Genomic DNA, 27,337 nt, shown 5'->3' on the forward strand with positions numbered 1-27,337 from the left:
ACACCTTTTTTTTTATCCCTTGACTCTTACATTCAGAAATCTTATCTAAGAAGATCAATCCCACTTCTTGTTTCAAAACAATGACTTCTTGCAAACTTTGTTGTATTTATTTTTATCTAATTGTCTCTCTGTGTAAGTAGTGGTGCTTATTCAGAGTAACACTTGAAGCTAAAGTCATGCTTAACAGGACGTGCCACCCAACAAAAGGAACTGCTATATCTCATAAATTTGAGTTAAATGGTAACAGTAATCTTCCAATTGAAGCTATTTGGTACAAAAATAATCCAGAAAGGGACAGGAGAATCGCTACGTTTTGCCCTAAGTGACCCTGTTGCATGCTTTTCAAAGTTAAAATTGACTCGCATGATATGACATCAAAACTGATTCTGTTGTACGTGCAAAAGATTAATTTCGAGAAAATGAGAGAAGTAAAAGTTCTGATGAGTCATTGAAAAAAAAAGTAGTAAGGAACGCCTTACTTATTTGGATTACTAATATAAAAAGAGATAATTAATGAAAAAGGGAGAAGAAAGAAGAAAAAAAAACGAATGAAAATATCATCTTTTAGACTCAGTAAAAGAAATTAAAATGAACTTTTTTTATATTAATTAATGGACATGACCTCTTTTTTTATTATTGTAAAATAAATAGTGTTTGAAAGATAAAATAATAAAATAATAATTTTATTTATAAAGTAATTAAATTTATATTAACCATTATTTAAGTGATAAAATGGAATGTAATTATTTTAGTTTAAAATAACGCTTATTTAAAAGATAAAAGTAAAAAAAAAAAGTGTGCATAAAAAATCTCCTTTAAATAAAGATATATTTAAATATATATAATTTTTTTATATTATTATTATTATTATTATTATTAGTATTTATAATTGAAAACGTTACATTTTAATATACTAAATTTCAAGATTATGCAATTTAAATAAAAAATATTCTCTTCTTTTTGTGTATATAAATTCTTATTAATTTTATCTTTTAAGGAATTATTTTTTAAATTTAATCATTTTTTTCAAATTTATCATTTTTTAAATTTAAATTTTCCTTTAAATTAAAATAATTATTTATAATAAAAAATTACCCATAAATAAATAAAAATTATCTAATAAAATTATAACAATTATTTATACTTATTCTAAAAATTATAATAATAATTTTGTTATGTTTGTTATTATAAGAAAAGGAAGAAGATAAATTATTTAATTAAAAATTACAAGATAATTAAAATTTATCTCTATTAAATGATAAAATTTTCAAATAAAAGTAGTATGGATTTTCAATTGATTTTTTTTTATTACATGGAAGATTCTGTCGCCTTTGTTTTTGTTATGCTTTCTCCTTATATCAACAAGATACTGTAGTTGACCAATTATTTTCAAGCATTAAATGTAGAAAAGATTCCAAATTGACATTTTTTTCCCTAGACACAAGACTTGAGTTCTTTTAGAATAATATAGTAAAAAAAAAGGTTACCCATAAGTTCTTTTAAACTAATGTGGAAAAAAAATGATTTATGTTATGGAAAAAAGTGACTGAAGTTCTTTTAGAATAGGGTATTGACAGCATTCATTTATTAATATTTTAAGGAAATGGGAGTCCCATTACATTATTTTAGTGAAAGAGCAATAATGTCATTATAGTGTAAGATATTGTTATAAAAGACTATGTATTGCTGTTAGGATTGCACTGTTTTTGTTTGGCCTAAAATCGTATAGTCCCTAAATCGTATTGTGGTGCTCAAATCGCATTGTTGTTCTTCTCTATTGAAGTTGCGTGTGTCCTTTTATGTCATAGCACTGCACACCCCAAAACAGTGAAGCTCTGCATTGTCTCTTCTCTATTTTAATGTTTCAAATACATATACAAATCTTTAATTCACAACTAAACATTTTAAAATATTCATTTACCAAGACTTAAAACAACTTTATCAATTCAAAAGAATGCTAACTATTTATTTCCAACCACTAACTAATACAACAATAATCTCTATTGTCTTCCAACGGATTGCAAACAACAATCATCAAATTCACAAAATGAAATACATACAATATTATTTTAATATTTTAAATACACATTCAAATCGTCAATACACGACTAAACTATTTCAGTACACTTACATTATTTTCTCTTTCACCTATTAAAGTATATGCTGCAAACTTGCATACACCACATTAATAACAACAATCAATAGTAAAGTACTAAAGTATTCATTTACCAACACTTAAAAATAACATTATCAATTGAAAAGAATGTTAACTATTAATTTCCAACTACTTGATACAAAAATAATTCAAATGTCTTCCTACCGTATGTTTTGGTTCCTAACAAATTCACACCAAAGGCTTTTCGAAAAAATTATATTGGAAATCACTGCTCACCCAAACTGTTACTTTCAACATCCATTTGGTTTTTTTCAAAAAAGTGTTCATAAATATTATCAAAACACAAACCAACATCCTATACGAAAAATCCATCCCCATCTAACTATATTTTTATATATAAGTCACTATTTCCAAACATTGTCATCCTTCCCTCTGTTTTGAAATATCCATTTTCAACTTAAAAAACAATTTTCCAAACCAGTTCTCAAAATCATAACAATTTTCAAAACATTTTCACAAAAATAAATGACCATTTACATCTTTTATTATCAAATCAAAACTGAAACCCTGTATAATTCTAAAAATCATTACCTGATTTTTTTTTTCCACTCAATGAAACCACCGAAGCACACATACCACCAACAAAAACAAACACACCGCAAATCCTCTCAAAATCCATCAAAAACAATGCAAGCCACAAATCACCACAATCCGGAAACACGCCCTACAACCTAACAACCATCTTCAACAGCAAGGGGAGAGTGAATAACAAATTGCAAACAATATTCTACAAAACCACAAAATGAAATACCCCCATAACACTGTGATCTAAGACTCTAAGTCAGGGACACTTTTATTCAAGTCAAAGTCATGTATTTGACATTCTCAACTATAGGTCTCTACCATAGAGCAGCACCAGACTCAAATATATAAGATTAGGAGGAGAAAATAAAAAATTTTCAGATACTATAATTTTAACAGGAGATACACATCTCCACTCTCGTGGATATATATAGGTAAGCCATTGCCCACATTCGGGCGAATGAAGACGAGGAGGAACAATCACAAACCTGACTGACCGGGAGATGGAGTGACAATGTGCATGATTAAAAATTATGAAATTCACTTTTGAAGCCATAAAAATATAGATGAGCAAAAGAATTAAGGTGGAGTTGTTGAAGATTGAGAAATGCAAGCTTTGTTCTTCAGTGTGGGAGTTAGAGGAGTGAAAATGAAAAGGGATGGGTTCATTGTTGGAGGGATAATTCTCAAAACATGTATACGCCAGCTTGACTTTGGTTGCAAGTGTCACTCCTAATCAACGAAAAGTACCACGAGTGAAAACCCTCAGAACATCCTTTGTGATCCCCTGAAAATCAGCTCAAACAAACCATTACAATTATCTCTAATCCAAAGCTAAATTTGTAAAATTAACTATGGATTTAACTTATATTTACAAACTGAGTTTCTGAAACTAATTTTTCTTCTGCAAAATTGAGTTTCTGAGTCAAACTTAAATGTGAAATTATTAGGTATGTTGCGATGATCTTCGTTTTATTTTTTTTATGTTAAAGACCAGCGTCTCCCACTGTATTTGTCATTGATTCTTCATGGTTGCTACATTCTACGATGTTGTTAATATGAAATTATGATGAATTTTACATTATTGCTTGTTTCTCTTTGATAGGAACGGGGATATTTTGTTCTTACTTGGAAAAATCCATTTCCTGTCAATGTTGCTATTGGTTAGAATTTAGAAGTAACAAAACCAGATATCATCGATCACAATCATATTCCAAACAATATTGATAAAGAAAAACAAGATCAATTCGAAACAACTTACAGTTCAAGATTCACAAGAATCGCGACGAAACGAGACGACGCGTTGTCATTTGGAGGAGGCTTGAAGGTGCTGAGAAGCGAGATCGATCAGCGAGTTTAGTTTTGCGAGCGCGGAGGCTTTGTCGGGAGGGCACTTCGCAAGAGAAAGGTTCAGTGATCGGAGCGCCTCGTCTAGATTCCCGGCGGCGAGGGCGGCGCAGCCCGCCTTGTAGGCCTCGTCGGCCACGTGCGCGTCGTATCCCTCGTCTGCGTCGAGCATAGCGGTGGCGCGTGAGTGTTCCATAGCCGAGATCGCAGAGTCGATCTCCGCCATCAGCGCCTCCGGCGTCGCCGCGATTATCTTCACGCCGTCGAAAACGTTCCAGTGGTGAACCTTACTCGAACCCGAAACAGAACCCATGTCCACGAGATCCCGTTAAGCGGTTAGAGTGTTGGTGAGAAAAAGAGACAAACGATCGAGAAAGTATTTTGCGTTTCTTGCATAGAAAACCGTTTAACAAAGGGAAAATATTGCTTAACTTAAAAGGGTCTGAATTATTTATTGTGAAAAAATTTTGTTTATATTATACGATGGTAACTATTTTTATTAAAATAATTATAATAATAATTTTTTAATTTTAATAATTATTTCTTTTTATGGTTATAAAAAACATATAAATACACAAGTGAAAATCAGTTTTCACAAGTTTTGATTATTAAAATAATAATTACAATAACCATAGAGATTTATATATATATATATATATATATATATATATATATATATATATATATATATATTCTAAAACTGTTTTATGATCATCTGATAAAATTGACAAAAGTAATTCTTTTAATTTAAAAAATAGTATTTATTTATTTAAAAGATAAAAACAGTAAACAAATATGTGTATTAAAACGGAAAATTCTCTATATATAATAGTATAGTATAGATAACACCTGAATAGAAATTTATTCAGATTATACAATTTTACATCTTATCCTATACGTACTTAATTTTAATTAAAATGTTTTTGTTCTTTCCATTCCTATATAATAATTATTTAATATTTTTTCATTCAAAGAATATTATTTTTGTATACAATTTTAAGTGAATAATCTATCATACTTGCTTTAGTTTTCATATTTCATGTACATCTAAGTGTGTTAATATATTTTTTTTTCTTCTCTTACCACAACTAATAATTCTTTCACCATGTAAATTAAACTGATTATAATTTAAAATAATACTATTTTATCTTACAAATTTTAAATGACAAATATAAAAACAACTTTTTTATAAAAAAACAGCAATTAAAAACGAACAAAAGAGAAAGAGTAATCAAGAACTTCAAATATATTTTAGTCTTCAACCCACAGTTCATTCCTAAAGAGCTAAATCTTATAATGGAAACCATTAAGGATCTGACTGAACAAATTCTTGTAATGCTTCTATGAACAAGAAATATAATAAATATTTTGATTCCAATAAAATAATTATATTACTTTCTTTCTCTATTCCACACGATTATTTAAAGAGCAGAAGACAAATGGATATAATTGATAAAAAAAAAAGTAATTAATGTTACATGAACATTGTAACTGACAAATACATAAAAATAAAAATTTCAAAACAATCAAACACCTAAAAATATCTAATAAATGGAATACCTATTTATATATTCACATACATGAACTATGATTATAATGGATCATATGAAAGGCAAAGAAGAGACAGAGGATTTTGATGATCACCACCAACATGAACAACATTATAAATCCCAGATACAAGTGAATTATGATTTCAGCTACCTCACAACAAAACAATTTCCTCATCAGTTAGTGCATGTTAGCTTCACCTTTTGGTGAAGACTCAACAGGAAAACAACACTTCCCATAGCACTTTCAAAGGAACGAAATATTTGACCAAGAATCTACAAATCCCATTACATCATCTAAGAATCTATCTAAGAAATAAAACAAACAAACCTAATTCACCCCACCTCAGTCTTGGACTGGTCTTCTTGAGGGAAAAATCCTTGGCAATGAGACAGAAACCAAGTCTTAAATATGTAAATGACCATAAGGGAGAACTCTTTGATCCCCATCTCAACCATTGATGATAAAGGCATAAACATGAAGAACAAACAGTACAATCCACAAAGCATGTCAAAGCCAGCTTTGAGTGTCTGCAATCTACAAGGTAGGTCTGCACTCTATTTGATCATGTTAACTTTGATTGTTTATCTCATGTGCTGACAACTCCAGAGGCCCATGGAACCACCAATGGTGCAGTTGGGTGTGAATTTCGATACCATTCAGGATACTCATCCTTAAAATTTAGTTTGGGTTTCTCAGCCTGTGTTCAGAATACCAAGTACATCATTGAATGTTAGTATGAAAAGCTATTACAGTATGAGTGCAGTATGAAGCTTCTTATACCTTCATTCAATCACAAATTGCATTGTAAGGTGACTTTGTTGAACATCAACAACTTTAAAATTCAAGAGCATTTTGTATGAATCACATTCATAGATTGCAACTTACATATTTGAGCCAGCATTCCTGATATTTGTGCTGATAGATATCTGGTGAATGACACCCATATTCTGATGGGCAATAAACCCAAATATTGCATTTCTTTTCACCTTCTTTGGCACGTTTAGCCTGGTCCAAGCAAGCCTTACAGCAATCGGCTGCACTATCTTTATGATGAGTAAGGCCCCATCTCACGGCGGCGCCACCATAATCCGTATGAAGTTCGTTATTGCATTCAGGTGGAAGAGGCCTACCAGGAAGAACTTCCTCCTCTGAAGAGAATGTGGACTTAGTACATACAAAAATTAACTTTCTGCATGCAAAAATATGTACACACTTCCACATTCTAATTAGCAACTTTTTTACCTATCTCTGACTCATCCTCAGGTTTGTCATTATGTTCTTCATTAGCAACCTCAATAGGTATCCAAAGGCCAATTTCTTCAGAAACCACAGCCCAATCAGACTCCAAAGCTCTTAGTAGCATTCCTACGAAATTGAAAAAAAAAATTATATACGAAAAGCATTCATTGGTAATGTGTAAAGGAACAAACTTCGCCTAAATGTGTCAGCAACCCATTCAAACGGCAAAGAGGAACATAATATTTTGTTCATACCTTCCTCATCATGTGGAATGATCGAGTTTGAAGTCCCTTTGACAACAGCCAACTTAACTTCTTCCAATTTTTGTTTGCGCCAATTTTCAACTGCTTCTGTATAAGTTAATGTTAAAAATATATCAGCATCAAAATATCTTCCACATTGTACACAAATTACCATTTACATAACAACTTGATATAAAATGGCCTTCAATGCAGAAGATGAATCGCATTCTAAGGCATAATTTGACCATGTGACAGTGAAATAAATGATTAGTTATGCAATAAAACAAACAAAATACAAACATATAAATGTTCAGAAAAAAATATATAAAACATCTCAATACAACAAAATGAAAGATTTCCTTTTCTTATTTTTTTTTTGGCCCAACACCAAAGGCTGTTGTCTATAGGGGTTTACAGTAGGAAACCAAAAGGGGAGGTTTTTACCTTCAACACCATGAACACAGTCATTTTAAATGAATTAATCTGTACAAATCTACATAACATGCAATAGTATGAGGAAAAGAAACAGTTATATAGGCCTCCTGCAATAAGCTATAAAATAATTGCTCTTATGAATGTTTTACATCCTCCCCTTCCCAACCCCAAAAGAAATGATAGATACATCATTTCTGTAAATATAACGTGAAAATACTGAATAATTTCGTTCTTTCATAAATCAAAGGCATAATGAAACTTTTGGACATTCATTAGTGTTAAAAATGTCCCAGACCAAATTAGGAATATGGCCAAGGTACTCATTATCAGGCTTGGACAATCCTTACCCCTTCAGCTAAATTTTAAACAACAAAGATCTAGTTTCCTCATTAAACAACAAAATACATACTATATGACTAATCAGCAAGAAACAAACATTTAAATAAAAGAAAACGTCTATTAACGCATCATATCTGAGAAAATTCAAGTTTACTCTAGAGCTTTTTACAATGCATCAGTTATAAATGCAAGTGGCGATAAAAAACTCAATGTTTTAAGGACAGAAAAACGACAAAACTAGTGTTAACAATACTATTCCTGAGATCCTGTTCCTCTTGTCTCACATGGCAACAACATTAATTCTAACAAGAAATTCTTATCGGCACACACTCACCTCGCTCCTTAGCCATGAACTGGGAGTGGGAGACATTTTCGCTGTTTCCCTTCAAGCTACCTAGTTTCTGCATAACCTCATCAATTATTTTCTGTTTCAAATGCCGTGGCAACTCAACCACCACATCTTCTCTTGAAAACTCCCCTCCTAACTCCTCCACCTATTTGCAGAAGTTTCACAACATCAACTTCAGATTAACTTCACAAAAAATGTTTGCTCCTGGCAGGTACAAAAAAACGGTTCATACTTCATACCAATTTCACTAATTCCGCCGGTTTGTAATCCTTCCTGATTCGGTTAGACTCTTCCATCTTTCGAATCTGATCTGGCTTATACACCGCAACTGAAAACACAAACCAAATTAAAAGCGAAAAGTGTTGAAAACAAAGAAATTGAACATTTTCCTGTCTCAAACAAAAGACCTTGTAGGGAAGGTTCAAAATTTTCCATATAGGATAAACTTTTTGCCACCATTTCTTGTGTTATTAGGAGAAACAGAAAGAAAAACATCCTGAAAAGATTGACATGACTTACTGTTTCGTGCAACTCTATCAGAGTAGATATAAAGAGAAGCATAGAGAGAACGCAGAGTGTAGAGAGCAACAACAATGTTGAAAAAGCAAACTAAAAGAGTTATTTTCGTGCAGGAACAATTCCAGTTCCCTCTATGGTGAAGTTGAAGCCTCCACTCCCCTCTCGCCATTTCCCTCGCTTTTTCTTCCGTTCCCCTTCTATCCTCATCCCACCATTGCCCACTTTCTCTTTCCGAATCAAAACCAGGAAAAGGTTGCAACTTTGGCAAGATTTTGCGACCCCAAAATGAAATTAGATCGTGGGTGCCTAGTTTTGTTGTGGGTGCTGGAGCATTAAGACAGAACTGGTCGTGTGCTAACGTACGCTTTGTCGTCTGAGAACGGTTGGAATTGGATGGATCAGTCAATCATTTCGGTGGTTCCCCCTCATCATTCGTGGTGGACCTGCTGCTCCTGCTAAGGTGCACACCGATTCAAAGCACTGTGTTGTTCCTGTGCATGGCAGCTAACGTGCGCCTATCTGAAAACATTGATGGAGTTCTGTTACTTTCATGCTTTTTATTTATTTTGATCAAATTAGTTTTAATTATTATTAGCTATAAAAATAATTGTATTTGTGTTTGTTAATTGCTGTCATTGATTAAAACAACGATAAATAACATCATTGATATCAATAATTTGTCAAAATTAAACTTTATGTATCGATTTATGTTGAAAAGTAATTAATATATTGGCTTAATTACTTATTCTAGTTTACGTTTTCCACTTTTGATGTGATATTTTTCATTTTTTTTAATAAATATTATGATCTATTTCATTTGTTTGTTAGGATGATTAGTTACACATGCAACGTAACTAAACATTAATTGAATAATGTAAAATAAATAAGTGTATGTTTAATCATACCATCCATTTCATGACTAATTATCTTATAGAAATTGTAATTTCATCAACTGAAACATTAAATTATACAAATATACATGATTTCGTTTTTGACTTTTAAAAAGTATTTATTAATTTTAAATATTTAACCTTTTATAATTGTTTTCTTTTAGTCTTTATTACTAAGCTAACAAACAATAATTTAAATTTGGATAATTAGATAATATGTATGCATAATTTAATTAAGTAACACGTATATTATTCAACATGAATATGGTAATTATATATATATATATATATATATATATATATATATATATATATTACTTTAACTTTTACAAATAATTTAATTTTAATATTGTTTCAGGTTTAGTTAAGACAAACTCTACACGAAGAATTTAGTTAACTTTTATCTTCATTTTCATTTTATCTTAAAATCATGGTGGTAAGAAGTGAGTCATTGTAACTTTAAATAAAAAAAAAAATGTTATATAGATAACAGAAGAACATTTTAATATCTTTTTACAGGTGAATATGTTTTTCGATAATTATACCATTAATAAGTGTAGATCTTCGTCCGATAATTTCACCTAAGGGACTGGGAATAAGATAAAACGATTGTATTCTAATCTTTTTAGCAAGTCAATTTTCGGGAACGAGGCCTAAAAAAAGAGCATTATTTTAAGATGCATACTTATGATAATTTTTCATTTGTGAATTGTGTAAATTTTTGCATTGATATACATAAATTAAACTTTGTTAAATAGGTCCAATTTAGCTATTATTCTAATAAAAACAAAAACTTTAATAGTTAAACAGTGTCAATGTAAAAATATTATCTAGAACTAGCGTAACGCTATCCCGTATGTGTGTATGATTGTTTAAATATGCATAATATTATATTAGTAGCAGGTGGTAATATTATAATGTTATTAAGTTAATATATATATATATATATTAAAATTATATTTATTAAAAATAAAGTAAAATATATCAGAACAGATAAAAGAATACCCATTGATAAATAAAAAAAAAGAAAAGAAGCAGAGACATCTGATTTTATAAAAAATTTATAAAAATAACAATCAATTTTTAAAAATTTAATAAATTATTATATTTAAAGGATAAAATCGATATTTTAAAAAATAAACACAAAAAATGAAATCCTTTATATATAATTATAGATTACAATTAATTTGATTTCTACGATATTTATTATTTATTATAAAAATAATAAATCATCATCAGGTAATTTTGATCGAAAAAAAAAAACCATGGATAGCCTATATTTTTCATTTTCAAATAAAACGGAAAGTTTTGTCAAAGACGCAAATCGGGTATATATAAGGAACCGTCAATGATTTAGGGAAACCCGACCCGGTGGAATATGGCGGGAAAATCGCCTAGGGTACAAGAGCATAGAGAAGAAAGAAACTGTATCACAAATTTTCGTCAACACTGTTTCCTTTGTTTCGTTGATTGAAGAATGGATACCAACGGCAGTTGGGACGAGGACGAGGACGAAGAGTTCGAGTTCTCAAGAAACTATTTTCTGGCGAAGGAGCTTGCTTCCTCGGCCAAAAAATCGAAGCACAAACTCACAGACATCGACGTTGTTGACGAACAGGTATCACTCATAATTGTAATTTTTAAAATGATGTTCCATTCCCCTTCATTATCCTCCCCAATCACTGCGATTTCACAATTTACCAGGAATTGAGGGAAGCTGCATCGCGAATTCAACCCAAGCATGAAGACGAGATCGCTCTCTTATTGGACTCCTATAAAACTATGTACCCTGAATGGCTTTTGGCGCTAAGGTTCGTTTGAATGTGGTTTTATTTTTTCCAAAAGTGAATTTTGTTTTTTTTTCTTATTTTTTGTTTTTTGTTTTTTGCTACATGGATGATTCAGGTGTGGTTTCGGGCTTCTAATGTATGGATTTGGATCTAAGAAGACTTTGATTGAAGATTTTGCTTCGACGGCTCTGACTGAGTATTCTGTAGTTGTTATTAATGGATATCTTCAATCCATCAACTTAAAACAGGTTTTTTTTTTTTTTTCTTCACTAACTTTTTTCCATTTATATGATATGTTTGAATAGAACTCTTTCTGTTGTGTAAAAAGAAGGAGAAAAGTAAAAGATCAAACTTAGGCATTATTTGTTTACTATAAAGCATTTGTTGTAAGATTTGTCTGTCTCTAGAGCATATTTGCAAGTGTTTTTCTCCTTAGCAGATTTTTTTATTTTTTTCTAAATGTCTGGTTCCTGAGCACTCGAGTAGAACATGTGAAGAAAACAGAAGAGGATGATGAAATATCCTCCAGTTCTGCTTTTGTTTTTTAAAATGATTTCAAAACTTAAATACACACTCTGGATGGGAGATTGGCTGTTAAGCACTGTGGAATTGTTTTACAAAACAATTTTTTTAAGAAAAAGTGAGAATAGAATCAAACATGCCCTTATATTTTGCTCCTTAAGCATATTTGGAACTGTTCTTCAATTAGAATTTCAGTTTCACTTTGCATTAAAAAATAAAATAGGTTACTAAGGTAAAACTCTAAATCAAATAGGAGAACAACACCAAAAGCACGCAAGGGAAGTCTTGTTCTATAGTAAATGCTTGTATGAAGTTGATGAGTGTGATGTGCCCTTCTAAGCATGTTCTTCTCGTCGTACATCACTAATACATTATATGTTTTCTTAAAATATATTAGGCTATGATAGCTTTAGCTGAAGTTCTGTGGGACCAAATAAAAACAAAACGAAGGGTTTCACATCGGGAATTGCCAAAGAACCAATTTAATTCTCAATCAATGGAAGAACTTCTCACATTCTTGGATCAAGCAGAAATAGATGATGTTGATTTTTTTGTTTGTGTCGTTATTCACAATATTGATGGACCTGGATTGAGGGACTCTGAAACCCAACAGTACCTTGCTCGACTAGCTGCCTGTGCCCGTATTCGCATTGTTGCCACTATTGACCACGTCAATGCTCCACTGTGTAAGTATAGTCAGCAGTGTTACTCTGTCTTTGCAGAATGTTTTATCTCTTGTAAATTGTAATTTGTAAGTGTTATCTTGGATGTGCCTTAAGCATGGGTATAGTTATATATTATTATTTCAAGGTTTATTTTGTTCTGCTATATTTTCTATTTGTGGTTCATTGAGTGCTTGAATAGAACTTGAATGATGCAATATTAATTTGCAAATAAAGGTATAAATGCCTTTGTAAATGAAATGCTATAACTTTTTTTATCTATACTGCACATTCTTAGAGGTCGTCTGAGGTTCTGATCATATTTCATATGTTTAACTGACAATAGGACTAACTAATATCACCCTTTCATAAAGTTGAAGAATCCAAACACTTATTGGTCATGGTACATAAAATTGAAACTGTTAATAACGTGCACTTCTTTGAAGTTGTTTGTAGGAAAAAGAAAATGATCAGGTAATAAAATTTGGAGTCCGCTGTCTGAGGAAAAGATGGTTAAATAATTCATGGGTTTGGTCATGTGAGAAGAGGACCTGCAGAAATGTTTATAAGAAGAGTCGATCAAGTGGGGAGTAGTCCAATATTTAGAATTAGAGGTAGTGGAATACCTAACGAAACTCGGTAGAAACATTGAAAAGGACTTCTTAGATCTAAATGGCCTCTTTGAAGACCTGATTCTGATATAATACAAGGCTGTGGGAAGTTTTTTATGTCTTTTTAGCAATAGAAATGACGGATATTTCACTTAAAGGTTTTTTGTAGTCTCTGTTTATTGCTTAACAATTTCATCTTCTGATGCAGTTTGGGACAAAAATATGGCCCACACGCAGTTCAATTGGTGCTGGTATCACGTTCCTACTTTTGCCCCTTACAAGGTTGAAGGCATGTTTTATCCTATGATTCTTGCTCATGGCAGTGCCAGCCAAACTGTCAAAACAGCCACAATAGTTTTGCTAAGTTTGACACGTAATGCTCAGAGTGTATTCAAAGTTCTTGCTGAACATCAACTCTCTCACCCTGACGAAGGCAAGTTTATATCATTTACTTGGATTTGATGTTCTTTTCAAACCCAAGATTTGTTAAATATTTTTCTTTATTTTATAGGAATGCCAATTAGTGATCTCTACTCAGTGTGTCGAGAACGTTTCCTTGTTAGCAGTCAAGTTACCCTGAACTCTCATCTAACTGAATTTAAAGACCATGAGCTGGTCAAGATTAAAAAGCATTCTGATGGTCAAGATTGCTTGCACATCCCACTGACAGCAGAAGCACTTCAGAAAGTGGTGCTTGAGATCAATTAGTGAATTCAAATGAAATTGAATGTGGAAGCAAACTAGTTAAATGGAAAATTTCCACTATTGGATGATTAAGCAGGCTCTGTTTATGAATCAATGATAACCATGGAGATTTAGGTCAAATATGTCTGTCTCCTCAAATTGAAGGTTGTAGGATTGTTGAATATCACAAGTTTTAGGCGGAGAACAAAGGTGATACTCATAGGATGTTGTTCTTAACTTTGGGAAAATGTATAAAAGACAATGGTTTATTAAATAAGTTATTTTGGTAACTCCAAATTGAAATTGGTACTTCCAAAAGTTTTAATCTTTTTGATATTCAATGTTTAGTAAATATATTAATTTGGTCCTGCAATTGTTATTTCTACATTAAAAATATTGACATGTTAATTTTGATAACATCTCACACACAAGTAATACAGATTTTGGAGATACTAATTTTAATAATAATAATTGTGTAGATATCATTGAAAAACAAGAGACAATTATAGTGTGGCTACAGCCACGTTCTCTGCCGTGGTAATAAGACGTGGAATTTGAAACATAACAAGAAAAAGAAAGAAAAAACAAGAAACGCGTCCCATTTGTGAACCTTGTTGGATGGGGGCAACATGTCAAGAGAGTAGAGACCATGTGTTTTGGAATCCAAATCACACATAACGTGGGAGGATGTATTCATTAATGAATTATTAATTCATGGTTTTGACACGGTCTCACCCTTACCCTGCATGGCAATATAATCACTGCATTTTCATGGAAGACATGTATTACCAAACCATTGTTCGCACATTAATAAGCAGAAAAAACATGATTCAACCCCTTGGTTTTGGCTTATGATGTCTGAAAGCAGCAGAAGCAATGAATGAGGTGTAGTGAGCTGTACCCAATACGCGTATTTGAAATTTTGATGGCAACACTTGCTTGAGAATGTGGAAGTTTACAGCTTCCAAAAAGCACGTTCAAGTCCAAGCCTTTCTGGCTTGACTAGTTGGTGGAGCATCTTATACGCCTAAAAGTAATAAAAAAGAAGAATATCATAACTTTGGGTTCGGGTCTACCCTCTTCATCTCATCCTCATTATAATGCGTTACAGAAGGATGGAATCACAAAAAAAAAAAAAAATTAGTAGACAATTTTATTTATTGCATGGTTAGCAAAAAACACTAACCTTTTATGAAGAAAAAATGTCTAATTTCTATTATTAATACTTGTTTAGAGTTTAGTCTAATAAAAAAATAAAGGGTTTAAATATGTTTTTGGTCTATTAACTTTCAATGAATTTTGAAATTATACTTTGGACCAATTTGATCATTTATCTTTCGAAATACGTGGATTTAACTCTTTTAATCAAATTTTGTTAAGTTTATTTGATGTTTCGCACGCATTTCATGATTATATTTAAGTTATTTATATTGTTTGACATATTTTTGCTTTAATATTAAGTCAAATACTATTATGAAACACGTTTGAAATGTTAAATAAATTTAACAAAATTTGATTAAAAAGACTTAATCCACGTATTTTCAAATATCAAACACTAAATTAGTTCAAAGTTTCGAAATGAACTATTCAAAATTCATTGAAAGTTAAGAGTTAAGAGAGTAAAAACATATTTAACCTAAAAATAAATATCATATATCTTACTAAAAATGCTTCTCATACCACTGAAAACCTTTTTAAGAAATTACCATTCGATATTACGATATTCATTTGAAAGTAACTAATTTTATTTACCGTCAAGTTTACAAACCCTACTTTTTTGGGACACTGCCCCTGTTCTCTAAAAAGCATAGCCATGACTGTGTGAGATGAGCCATGAAAAGTTAGTTGGTTGGTACAAACTTCAGCTTCAGCACATAAACCACGGCTCCGCAAAATTAGACTATCAAAAGCATAAAAAGCACTAATAAAAGTTAAATAGGTATAAAGAATAATATTTGCAAAGCTTTTTCTGTGGGAAAAATTTATAAAGTAATTTAATTTTCTACAATTTGTAAAGTATTTTATGATAAAAATATGTGAAAATTTTAAAAAGCATAGGCGAATAAAATAATTTAATTACTTACAACTAAATAAAGTTAAGCTTGGTTTAAAATTTGAAATCCTTAATACTCTTCCTTATCTCTTTTATTTGGATAAGAAAATTTAAATAATTCCAAAAAAATTAAATTCATAAGTTATGAATAACTAGGAAAAGGATTATCTTCCTTCTTCGAATGTTTATTTGGATAAAATAATTAAAATATGTTATATTTTAATTAAAGTAATTAAGTTTTCATTAACATAAAAATTCATTTTAAAATGCAAAGTTTAATATTAAATTTTTCTAAAAAAAGAAATATTAGTTTATTTAAAACACTAAAATAATATTTAATAATTCGATTTTGTTAATACTGGAATATATTTAATAATTTGAAAATATAAATATTAATATGTTTTTATATTAGTATTGATCCATTTAAAAAAGAAAATGTGAAAATCATAATTATCGTATATAACATAAAGTGAAATCCATTGGTAAATATAATTTAGTCCGTAATTGGAATATAAACATGTAAAATCACTTTCGTAGTGTATCTGTTAATGGGGTTTTGTTTAATGTGTGTTTTGCAATCGATTATTATTCAATTAATAAGTTTTCAACATTTATTTTAATCATATTCAACATATTTGTTGTATAAAAAAATAACCAAAATGTTCTACAACTAAAGAAAATGATACATACACCAAAAAGAAAATTATAATAGTTATCTACTATTATAAAATCTCAAGATTTATACCATTTATATAAATGTGATTCAGCATTCTTGTATACACATCTCTTTTTCAATTTTACTTTTTAATAAGTAACATTTTATTTTTTACATTAAAATAATTATATTATTGATTTTTATTTTAATTATAAAAAGTCAGAGTGGTCGGATTGACCAATTAGTCCATTTTTAATTAAAAATTAAAATAAAAAATAATTTCAAATTAATTTTTTAAGATGAAAATATGCAATAATATTATAATTTAATTTATTGACATTTTTAAATTAAGTTTTAATTATTAATTATAATAGGATAATTTAACATATAAGTGTAATATTTATATGATTAAATATATTTTTAATTAAAAACATTAATTAATCAATTAAAAACTTAAAAAATATTTATATGATTAAATATATTTTTAATGTTATTTTGGTGGGGTGGGTCACAAAATGTAGTCCGTTTTGTTACGGTGATTCGAACTTGCTCTACTCGTTTTTGACAGACCAATTACAAGTTGAGTCAAAACGAGTTACACTTGTCATTCCTACTCTTAATTATAATGGCGAATAATCATGTCTTTAGCACACCAACCCATTATATCATCCAATTTGAAATTGTTTTGAATTGATTATATCTAGCCTTTTTATAAGACTTGAAAACAACAATAAATAAGTCAATAATAATATGAACAACTACAAATGTGTTTTGAATAATAAAAATATAAAATAAATTATTTACATTAACATACTCATCTCATACTCAATAAAATTCATAATGGCCAAGGATGTGACTAACAACTCTATACCATGATCTCCAAAGTTTATTTCATTGGACTTTGAAGTAGATGGTAATACTACAACTATAACATTATATATAACATTTTTTCAAGTTTTGTTGCTCTTTGGTAGAAATCACGGAATGGAAAAATAACTTCAAACAAAAACACATCTACGAATAAGAACAAAAAACAAAATAAAAGCACATAACTCCAACGTGATTTGACACCTCGAAGCCTACATCCACGAATACTCAACAAAAGTATTATTACTTCACATACAATTTTTCTAACAAAAACTGCAAACCTTCATACAAATTTTCTAAAAAAAATTGCAAACATTCTCATGCAATTTCCAAAACAAAAATTGGAAACCTTTTAATGTAATTTTTTTTTTGGAGAAAATTGCAAACCTTCTAGTGCAATTTCTCAAGACAAGATTGGAAACACTCTGATGACGTACAACAACTCAAACTTCCCATACATTCAAGAAACTTATTGAGTTATGGTAGTCATTCTCAAATCAATTATTCATTTTTATAATAACTTTCTTCTACAACCTTTCTTCATATTACTTTACGTGGGACTTTGGTGAACATCCACTTACCAACCAACACATCTCCATTTACTACAAGTCTCACATGCTTTGAAACAAACATTTGACACATTGCCAACCGATATGCTCCTTTAACATACGTCCACGTCATTGTCACTGACAACTTACAGATGCTCAAGGTGCAATCCATCACCAACATCATCTCGGTCAAACTAAACTAAACTACACATGCATCAACAAAGTCATTGCATAAAAAAGAAATCATCAAGACTAACCTCTCTCCAAAGACACAACACACGCAACATTGATTACGGTCAACATTTTAAAATACTCATCTTCCTCAATTGATCAAAAGTTAAAATTTTATACTATTGTTGACAATCACACAATAAAAAAAAAAGTAATATCTTCAAACACAAACACACAAATAAGAGCATAAATCTAAATTAAAGCACATGAGATAATTTGGTATTTCACTAAATAATCCAAACATAATTCAAACATAACAATAAGTTATCAAACTCTTTTGACATAATTCAACGAATAAACTTATCGTTTTAATCATTCATATTAAAACTTATTTAAGTAATATTTTTATTAATATTTGAGAAATTAAGTTTATAAAATAAACTAATAATAGTATAAACATATATTTTTATTTTTAAGAGCAGTTAATTTTAAATATTACTGAAAAATTTTAACTTTAAGGCATTATCAATTATTTTTTTATTCATTTCAATTAGAACTTCTTTTACTGAATATTTTTTTTATATTTAGCTAACAAATAATTTCAAGTAATATTAACTAAAATATATAACTTATGTTTTTAAATAATTGAATATTATTTAATATTAAATTCATTTTTTAGTTGGTGGTAGCTAAAATATTTTATAAAAAATATAACAAATTTAAATTATTTTATTTAAATAAAATATTTAAAATAAAAATTATTCAAATTTGTTACATTTAAATTTCTTTATAAAATTTATTATCCAAATACACTCTCACTTAATTTTTGTTTGGCATGACTATGATTTTTCACGAAAAAACTATTATCTCAAGTTGAGTAATACAATCAAAGGTGATAGAAGTAATGTAATTATATATTAGAAACTCTCAATATTAAATATCTGTTTAGTTCACAACCCGCAAATTCTTTAGTTCAAAACACAATAATTAAGCTAGAACAATCCTGCATTACTTAATTCATATTAAATTAATTTGATAAAAAATATGAAATATATATATATATATATATATATATATAAAGAAATTAATTATTTTATCCCTATTCATATTTACTTTAAATGTTTACCTTTCATCTATTTAGTTATGCAATCATGTTTTTGCTTTTTTTTTTTTACGGATAATTCCTTGTTCCAAACAGCCTGACACATAACAGTAAAACACAAAAGCACTTCAGTCAACGCCACAACCGTGATTATTTCTGAAGAAACTTTTTTCTAATCCGGCCAAATAAACTTTTGATGTGTACATTAATACATACTTTTCCAAGAAGGTTGTGTCTTGCATGACACCCTATGCCAAATGGATTTCTGCCAAATAAGTCCTTCTGGCCTTAACTGGCGCCAATTCGGATAATAAAGCAACAAAAACAAAGCAATCAAAAGCACGTTTCCGAACCATTATTATTATTTTTTTTCATTTGATTTGATTATAAGGAATCACGTCAGAAGCAAATTTAGGACCAATTCAGCCTTCAAACTGTCCAAGAATTCAGTACACAAGTCACAACAATCCACATAAACATTTTTCTTTCACTTGAATATTTTTTTCATTCTCTTAAAATATAAACATGTATTTTAGAAAATCTATAATTTTGTTCTAATATATAATTTTTCTAATTTTTTTATTTGATTGAGTTTTTTTGACGGTACATTAAATAAATATTTTACTTTTAGAATTAGTTAACCCAAATAAAAAAGATAAATAATTAATCTGAAATACCGTGCATCACTTGAAAACAAAAATTAAACATTTAGATTAAAAGGAGTATTATTAGATTAAAACAAATAAAATCGAATCCTAATTTTATATCAAAATTTATGAATTAAAAATATATTTAATCATATCGATAAACTTAAATAGTGGATATATAAATATGAATCCTCTAATAATCTATAAAAAAACTAATATCACATTTTTTAAGAAAATCATTAGTAATAAAGTCCATTTAACTTCATTACAAGAAATGAACACAATACTTTACTTTTTATCTAATTTTTTTTAAAAAAATATAAAGTTTAAGAAACATAACAATTTTTTATTTTCTTTTTATATTACAAAATATATATATCTGTATATTACCATAAAATTTAAATTATAAATAAATTAAATTAATTTTTTTGAACAAATAAAAATGATGAGTAATATTTAGCAAGTAGGTGCAAGAGAAAGTGAATACTCTCCAATCTCTAAGCTCTGGCTCACACAGAGCCGAGCCAAGTGAAAACGATGCGTTTTTGCCACGTCATTGCATCATGCTTTGTGTAATTTTTCTTCTTTCAAAATGAAATGGTTCATTTTTATGCTTCTATTTTTCCTTCTCTTTCTTTCTTTGTCTGTATCAACGAAAACCAACAATGGAATATTTGCAGGACGTTGGGATCCGTGTTTCTCGATCACACAGAATAATCCAATTCAGCGTGTCTCCACATTTTTGCGTGTGAACCTCATCGCCGTTTTTGTTCTCCACTGTAAATCCTCGATTCCGATTTGCAATTCAAAGATATTCTATTTTCGCCAATTTATTTCTGCCTCATTGATGTATTTCTATCGGTTTAATTGAATCTCTTGTTGCGTTTCTCTTTATCTGCTCGAACAACGATGAACGTTCGAAGTTATTTATTTATTTGTTTATTTGTTTATTAATTTATTTATGTTTTTTCATGTGGTGGTGTTGATATGATTGTTTCCTCACTCTCTTCATTCTGAATGCATTGCGATCTTGATTGTAGCCACATAGGTTTTTCTCTTAATTTGCATGAAAATGTTGGATTAATTGTGAAATATAGAAATTGCCGTTAAAGTTTTGATTTATTTGCTTATTAATTAACGCGCGTTTGTTTGTTTCCTTATTTAGGATTGCATTTAATTGCACGGAATGGAGGAGGTTTAAAGTTGCAAAGGACGTGTTGTTATTGGTGTTGTTGCTGCTCTACTTCTTATAATTGTTGTTGTGGTGTGGTAGAGGTATTTGGAATTTAAAGATTGAGTGGGAGCGAGAGAAATGGCTGCCAGGAGTGAACAGCAATCAGTTCCTCTTTCGGTGCTCCTGAAGCGTGAATTGGCTCATGAGAAAATTGAGAATCCTGAGATTGCTCATGGTCAAGCTGGCCAAAGCAAGAAAGGGGAGGATTTAACCCTGGTGAAAACAGAATGCCAAAGGATGGTGGGGGATGGGGTGTCTACATATTCAGTTTTTGGGGTATGTTTCTGACGGCCTTCCTTTCCAGATTGAATGACATGTTTTTTATATAGGATTTGAGGCCTGAAACTTGTCACTAGATTTTAATATGATATATCATTCTATGGCACGGGACATTATGAACGAGAGAATCCTTATAATTTCAGGCTTATGAACTTTGACTTATTTTCGTAAATTTATTTAGAATCCATTATGTTGTTTTCATTCTTATATTTGATTTACTTGAGTTTATGGCTGAATTAGACTGTGGAAAGACTTTAGTAAGTTACATATTGATTTTATGGCCACGTTTATGTGAAGGACTGACATTTTCAAGGTGTTTTTGCCTCAGTTTTCATTTTATTTTCCAGATTTGTTTTTGTGTAGTGATTTTAGTTGGATCACAGGAAGGACTATAGCCATTTACCCTCTGAACGTTTATAACTCTTTGCACTGTTATTTATTTATTGTTATTGTTCTTTTTTTCAGTTTTCTGTGGTTTCATTTTCTGATGTAGAGGTTTTACAGGTGTTTGATGGACACAATGGATCTGCTGCTGCTATTTATACTAAGGAGAATCTTCTAAATAATGTTTTAAGCGCAATTCCTCCAGATCTTAACAGAAGTGAGTGGGTAGCGGCATTGCCCAGGGCTTTAGTTGCTGGCTTTATAAAAACTGATAAAGATTTTCAAGAGAAAGGTACGAGTTGTTAATTCCTTTTAGTTTGATTTGTCCTTTGTTAAGTATTTGTGTAAGAGGGAATTCATGTACAGCAACTTCAATATCCATGTTACTATCACTAAAAATATTTATACATATTTCTCACTTGAATTTTCATCCAACGTTTGAAGTTAAAATGTTAAACAATAAATGATAAGGAAAAGCTTTGCCGATATATACGGTGAACATGCTGACCTTATTTTGAAACCTTGGTGTAAATTTCATATTTCTAACCTCTATAAGAAGGTTTGCTACTGGCGCTGCTTGAAAACAATGATAGGTGCAACTTGTGCAGTTTCATACTTTCTTGAGTCTGCTAGTTAAGTGTGTTGTTACCTTTGTGAAAAATATTTACGTAATTTCCCCTTTTTGGAATTTTAATGAATTTTGCTTAGTTTCAGATTGAGAGATTCTAGAATTGAACATACTGAATTCATTTATTGCTTTTGTAACATCTTTCCCAAGTTTTTTTCCCCTAGCTCTTGTTGGGAGAGGGGCGGTAATTGCCTTATGTTGTTAGAGGGGGGTTAATTGGCCATATTGGTAATATTTTTACTTAAGCTTGACCATTAAGATTGTCTAATGCATGATTACTGTTATTTGTTTATTTACATGGACAGTAGAGTTGGCTTAGGAGTTAAGTTAGAGATTGCATCACATGATACACTGCAGTTGCTGGCACCGTTTGATTTGCATCAAACTGCAACATGATTGTGACTACAATTGCACTGCGACCAAGATCTAAAACATAATGCTAGTTGTTTGCATATTTTGTATTAGATTGTTGATAAAGAATGTCATTTACTAATAAAAGTAATTAGTATGGAGTACCTGAGCTTGACTGATGATAGTATTTAAATTTTCCTCTTTGCTATAATGTTTTTTTCAGGACAAAAATCTGGAACAACTGTTACCTTTGTGATTATAGAAGGTTGGGTTGTAACAGTTGCATCAGTTGGCGATTCCCGTTGTGTACTTGAATCTTCTGATGGTGAGATTTATTACTTGTCTGCAGATCACAGGCTAGACACGAATGAAGAGGAGTACGTTGTTAATTGAATGTTTTTTCCTTTTCAACAACTATTTGGAATTTCTCTGTTATAACACAGACTTGCCTTCTTTTACTTACATCAGAAGGGTGCGGATCACCTCTAGCGGTGGTGAAGTTGGTCGGCTAAATACAGGGGGAGGTGCAGAGGTACATTCCGTTTTAATCATGAGCCCTTTTAACTTAAGTGGTATTTACTCCATAATAAGCTTCAACTACGCTCCCTATGGCCATAAAATAAAATAGAGAACGGCTTGTTTTGTATTCGATTCCTTCTATTTTTGGTACATATACTTGCCCTATTACGCTACATAAAAAAGAGGTTAAGAAGTAAACTAGACGAACCTGGAGAACTGAGAGGCAAGGGTACATTGGGTGATAAGACCATATCAACATAAAAGCATAGTACCTCATTAAAACTTCTACAATCTTTTGGGAACACTGTTTAGGTTTTGTACTATACAGACGATATTTGTTGTTTACCAATATTCTCTTTGTAAGAAGTGTTTGTCATACCAATATGCCTGACTAGATTAACTTTTATTTTAGGTTGGTCCTTTGAGATGTTGGCCCGGTGGCTTGTGTCTCTCACGATCTATTGGAGATATGGATGTTGGTGAATTTATTGTCCCTGTACCGCATGTAAAGCAAGTGAAGGTTAGTCACTAACACTACGTCACTTCAAGCAGTTACTTTTGTTGATCAGTAACTTTTCTCTTGCACACTTTTTGCTTTAAAGGGTTTACATAGTTCCTTTATGTTCTTCTGTTCGATTCTACTCGGATTTTCATTTGCTTCAACTCTTCTAAGCAAGTATTTCTGCCATCGGCATGATGGTACAGGACATTGTGTGGATCAAATTATTGGATTCTTTTGTTGTGAATTTATCTTTTGTGTCAATGTTATCCATTGGTCTCTTCTTTTTTTAAACGAAGAATTTAATTTATTCCTTTTCCTCTCCCCATCTTTTTTTTTATCTTTATTTAGTTGTCCACTGCTGGAGGCCGGCTTGTTATCTGCAGTGATGGTGTTTGGGATTCTCTACCTGCAGAAGCAGCACTTGATTGTTGTCGTGGAATGCCACCTGATGCCGCAGCACCACATATTGTTAAAGTGAGATTAATGTACAAATTCTGAATCATTTTGCTTCCTGGGGCTGGTTTCTTGATTGGTGTAATAGTAATCTTGACTCAAACATCATAAGATACATTGTTTGCAGATTTGCTTAGCTTCCTTGATAACTGTTATATGGTGCCGGTAGTTATGTTTTTGTCCCGTTTGTACTTTGTCTCTTTCTATCTTTAGGAAGCTGTACAAGCAAAGGGACTTAGAGATGATACAACCTGCATCGTTGTTGATATATTACCTCAGGAAAAGCCATCTGTTTCTGCATCACATACAAAGAAGAAGGGAATGCTCAAGTCCATGTTTCGTAGAAAGTCTTCTGAATCATCTTCTTATAACGACAAAGATTACGTTGAGCCAGATGTTGTTGTGGAATTGTATGAAGAAGGATCTGCCATGCTTTCTGAGAGGTCTACTTTTGCAACAACTCGTCTAAGTTAACCACTTGCACTCTAGTTTTTTCTCCTGACAGTATAATGTTTGTCTAAATCGCAGGTTCCATACTAAATATCCAATCTGCAACATGTTTAAGTTGTTTATGTGTGCAGTGTGTCAAGTAGAGATAAAACCTGGAGAGGGCATTTCAATACATGAGGGTGCACCCAACTCTGGAAAATTTCGTCCCTGGGATGGTCCTTTTCTGTGCTCAAGTTGCCAAGAGAAGAAAGAAGCCATGGAAGGGAAAAGATCATTAGGTGTTTTGATAACCCTTGGATGTTGCCTATCTTCCTTTGATAGACGTGTCCAAATATAACCCAATATTTGTTATTCTAATTTCAGGTAGAGTTAGCAGTGGAAGTGACGACTGAGCTCTCATGTACATTTGCATTTTGAGAGTGATAAAAATTGTTAATATGATGGCAAGGTCAACCATCCAAGCAAGAAAGATTCCCTTCTATTATCAAAGGGGCTTTATGGATATAATTTGGAATTCCAAATGAAAATGCATATGAAAGCGAATAGCATCCCGTTAGAAGATTCTTGACTTGAAAGTAATGAAATAGCAACAACCAAGTGTTGTGAGCGGTTGTGTTAAATGTGGCAGTGCACACCAAGCTGTCTGAGGTAATGCATTCTTTTTTATATCGTTTTTTTTTTTGGGATCCGTTCATTTGTATACGGATCTATTGGAATCACTATTGACCTTTAATGAAAGTGGCCTTTGTTATTGTAATGTAATATAGGAAGTTTAATTAGAATTCATGGAATCAATTTATTGTAGGCTAGATGTGTGTTTAAGTCTATTGAATGATTTGTTCCTTCATTGGAATTTGACATTTCCTTTTTCCACGCTAACATTAGGTCTTTTGTAACAGATTTTGTTAGGTAGAAGTACCCCTTACCTTCTTCAATTCCCCTACTCTCTCCAAAAGTCTCCCAGAAAAAGAGGGAACGAAACCACATTAGTACATTACACATTTACACCCCACCCATCATTTCTGTTTTTTTTTTTTGTTTACCTATTAGATATATGAGCATCATTGCACGCATTTGAATTACCACTGTCAAAATAAATATTGTAAAATACACCCTACTCTTTAAAAACGTTTTTACTACTATTGTGTGCTTTTACGACATTTCCTTTTTGGAGAATTATATTAGAATCCAGGAACCAAAAATAAGAGCAATTTGTTTACTATTATTGTATCGCTTGAATTGTACTCTAAATAGAAATTTGGTAGTTACTTTCTCTGCTAACTAAAAGTTAGTTTTAAAATATCACAATTTTTAACATTCCGTTGTCCATTTACTAAAAGTTTTAAAACTATTACACTTGGACATCTGAGAGGAAGACAAATGTAAATGTGAAAAAAGGAAAGATATAAGCATAAAAGTTGCAATCTAACAGGTAACTATAAATACCGATATTCAATTTGAAAGGACTACCCGAGAATGATTCACGAGTTTGGACTTGATCATTCAGCAAGGCAACTAAAACATCATCTATCAAGAATATTGACTCTACCTATTGAGTTATGATATTGGAAGAAAATGTTATGTGCACTGTGTAATTTTTTTATATGGCAGTGAATTGTCACATGTAAGTGCTCACATCGAGCATAAGCTATTTGTCAAAAAGAGATTGATATAGAAAACCAATGGAGAATTGGATATTGATCTGACAGTCACTTTAACATTTTACTGGTTATGATTTGCAATATGTCCAATAAATGAAGACATCATAATAAAATTTCTTCATCTCTACTCTTCCACCCTCAACGCTTGATCTATTTTTTTTAATAGAATCCAACTTACTATGAATGACCAACGGTTCCGGATTATAAAACACTTCCGGATTAAATAATTATCAAAGTTCCGAATTCACCGATCCGCCGGAAATATCTTTTCAAATATGTATTTCGAAATGCAATTTTTTTAAATACGTTTGAGATCGAAAGATATTTTAAAATATCTCAGGTTGTATAATTCAAAATGGGTTTTTTTAATATATTTTAGATTATACGATTTAGAAACTATTTCTTTTTGTTATAATTTTAATAAGAAATAATTTAGGGTTTATGAAATTTATGAGGTACAGGAAGAAAAAAAAAGGGAGGTGTAGCAATAAACAGTCTAGATGACGATGTTATTGAATCCAATTAAATACTTTTTTGTGTTTCCCAAAATGGAAGGAAAAGTGTTATACACAAATGATGGGTCACACAAGAATTTCAATCAAGTCCAATACAAACTGAAAACAATCATAATAAAGAAAATTAAAAAAAGTCTAACTTTCTACAGCTCACAAATATGTCATGTATTTTTAAAATGGGTTTTTCAAAAAGCAATAAGTATGTGTATGAAATTTTGAAATAAATAAAAGGTAAGTAAAAGATTTGTATGATAGTAGGAAAAGGCTCTAAAGAAAACAAGGTCCGTGAGGACCAAAGGGTATCAGATATGCGTTCTCAAGGGAAGATCTTGAATTTCATAAGAGAAGAAAAGAAAGTTGCCTAGTTCTGATGAAAGCTATGCTAAAAGGATACTCGAGTTCAAAGATTTAGTTGCGTTCCCTGTATTTATTGAGATTGG

The 27,337-nt window shown here is 30.8% G+C and overlaps 4 protein-coding genes across 10 annotated transcripts; 2 read left to right on the forward strand and 2 right to left on the reverse strand.

The window, feature by feature from the left end:
• Window positions 1-2,859: 2,859 nt before the first annotated feature.
• On the reverse strand, window positions 2,860-4,459 carry LOC114193157 (uncharacterized). Its single transcript, XM_028082864.2, has 2 exons — window positions 3,960-4,459; window positions 2,860-3,485 (listed from the first exon to the last, which is right to left on the reverse strand). The coding sequence occupies exon 1, from the start codon at window positions 4,356-4,358 to the stop codon at window positions 4,005-4,007; it is 354 nt and encodes a 117-aa protein (XP_027938665.1). The 5' UTR covers window positions 4,359-4,459; the 3' UTR covers window positions 2,860-3,485; window positions 3,960-4,004.
• Window positions 4,460-5,676: 1,217 nt separating this feature from the next.
• LOC114193751 (uncharacterized) lies at window positions 5,677-9,258 on the reverse strand. The gene is made up of 7 exons (XM_028083666.2): window positions 8,720-9,258; window positions 8,440-8,528; window positions 8,186-8,345; window positions 7,090-7,185; window positions 6,839-6,961; window positions 6,482-6,744; window positions 5,677-6,293 (listed from the first exon to the last, which is right to left on the reverse strand). Exons 1-7 carry the CDS (start codon window positions 8,886-8,888, stop codon window positions 6,183-6,185), a joined length of 1,011 nt encoding a protein of 336 aa, XP_027939467.1. The 5' UTR covers window positions 8,889-9,258; the 3' UTR covers window positions 5,677-6,182.
• Window positions 9,259-10,965: 1,707 nt separating this feature from the next.
• On the forward strand, window positions 10,966-14,181 carry ORC2 (origin recognition complex second largest subunit 2). Its single transcript, XM_028083143.2, has 6 exons — window positions 10,966-11,227; window positions 11,314-11,420; window positions 11,515-11,647; window positions 12,319-12,607; window positions 13,403-13,627; window positions 13,706-14,181. The coding sequence occupies exons 1-6, from the start codon at window positions 11,087-11,089 to the stop codon at window positions 13,900-13,902; spliced, it is 1,092 nt and encodes a 363-aa protein (XP_027938944.1). The 5' UTR covers window positions 10,966-11,086; the 3' UTR covers window positions 13,903-14,181.
• A 6,349-nt stretch (window positions 14,182-20,530) lies between these two features.
• Window positions 20,531-25,600, forward strand: LOC114195688 (Protein phosphatase 2C family protein). Of its 7 annotated transcripts, XM_085666022.1 has the most exons (11): window positions 20,531-20,700; window positions 21,087-21,431; window positions 21,939-22,110; window positions 23,021-23,062; window positions 23,147-23,174; window positions 23,266-23,329; window positions 23,729-23,836; window positions 24,167-24,292; window positions 24,485-24,714; window positions 24,800-24,999; window positions 25,085-25,600. In XM_085666022.1, exons 2-11 carry the CDS (start codon window positions 21,234-21,236, stop codon window positions 25,111-25,113), a joined length of 1,197 nt encoding a protein of 398 aa, XP_085522148.1. In that variant the 5' UTR covers window positions 20,531-20,700; window positions 21,087-21,233; the 3' UTR covers window positions 25,114-25,600. The 7 variants fall into 7 exon arrangements, 5 of the variants coding, with proteins under 5 accessions (XP_085522148.1, XP_085522147.1, XP_085522146.1 ...); XR_003606529.2 differs by having other exon boundaries at window positions 23,021-23,174; window positions 24,167-24,303; XR_014984282.1 differs by having other exon boundaries at window positions 23,021-23,174; window positions 24,853-24,999.
• Window positions 25,601-27,337: the final 1,737 nt, after the last annotated feature.

Source organism: Vigna unguiculata, chromosome 8, assembly GCF_037176805.1.
Source record: "Vigna unguiculata cultivar grain cowpea cultivar isolate G323 ecotype 2 chromosome 8, ASM3717680v1, whole genome shotgun sequence".
In the NCBI taxonomy this organism is placed as follows: Eukaryota; Viridiplantae; Streptophyta; class Magnoliopsida; order Fabales; family Fabaceae; genus Vigna; species Vigna unguiculata.

Excerpts from the sequence above, each read along its gene's own strand:
- LOC114193157 (XM_028082864.2), bottom strand. The coding sequence starts at position 4,358 with ATGGGTTCTGTTTCGGGTTCGAGTAAGGTTCACCACTGGAACGTTTTC.
- LOC114193751 (XM_028083666.2), bottom strand. The coding sequence starts at position 8,888 with ATGGCGAGAGGGGAGTGGAGGCTTCAACTTCACCATAGAGGGAACTGG. Across the intron at positions 6,962-7,089 it reads CATTCCACATGATGAGGAAG|GAATGCTACTAAGAGCTTTG; the intron begins GTATGAACAAAA and ends TCAATTTCGTAG. Across the intron at positions 6,294-6,481 it reads AGGAATGCTGGCTCAAATAT|GCTGAGAAACCCAAACTAAA; the intron begins GTAAGTTGCAAT and ends TTCTGAACACAG.
- ORC2 (XM_028083143.2), top strand. The coding sequence starts at position 11,087 with ATGGATACCAACGGCAGTTGGGACGAGGACGAGGACGAAGAGTTCGAG. Across the intron at positions 11,228-11,313 it reads TCGACGTTGTTGACGAACAG|GAATTGAGGGAAGCTGCATC; the intron begins GTATCACTCATA and ends ACAATTTACCAG. Across the intron at positions 11,421-11,514 it reads GAATGGCTTTTGGCGCTAAG|GTGTGGTTTCGGGCTTCTAA; the intron begins GTTCGTTTGAAT and ends TGGATGATTCAG.
- LOC114195688 (XM_028086232.2), top strand. The coding sequence starts at position 21,234 with ATGGCTGCCAGGAGTGAACAGCAATCAGTTCCTCTTTCGGTGCTCCTG. Across the intron at positions 23,837-24,166 it reads CGCATGTAAAGCAAGTGAAG|TTGTCCACTGCTGGAGGCCG; the intron begins GTTAGTCACTAA and ends ATCTTTATTTAG. Across the intron at positions 24,293-24,484 it reads CAGCACCACATATTGTTAAA|GAAGCTGTACAAGCAAAGGG; the intron begins GTGAGATTAATG and ends TTCTATCTTTAG.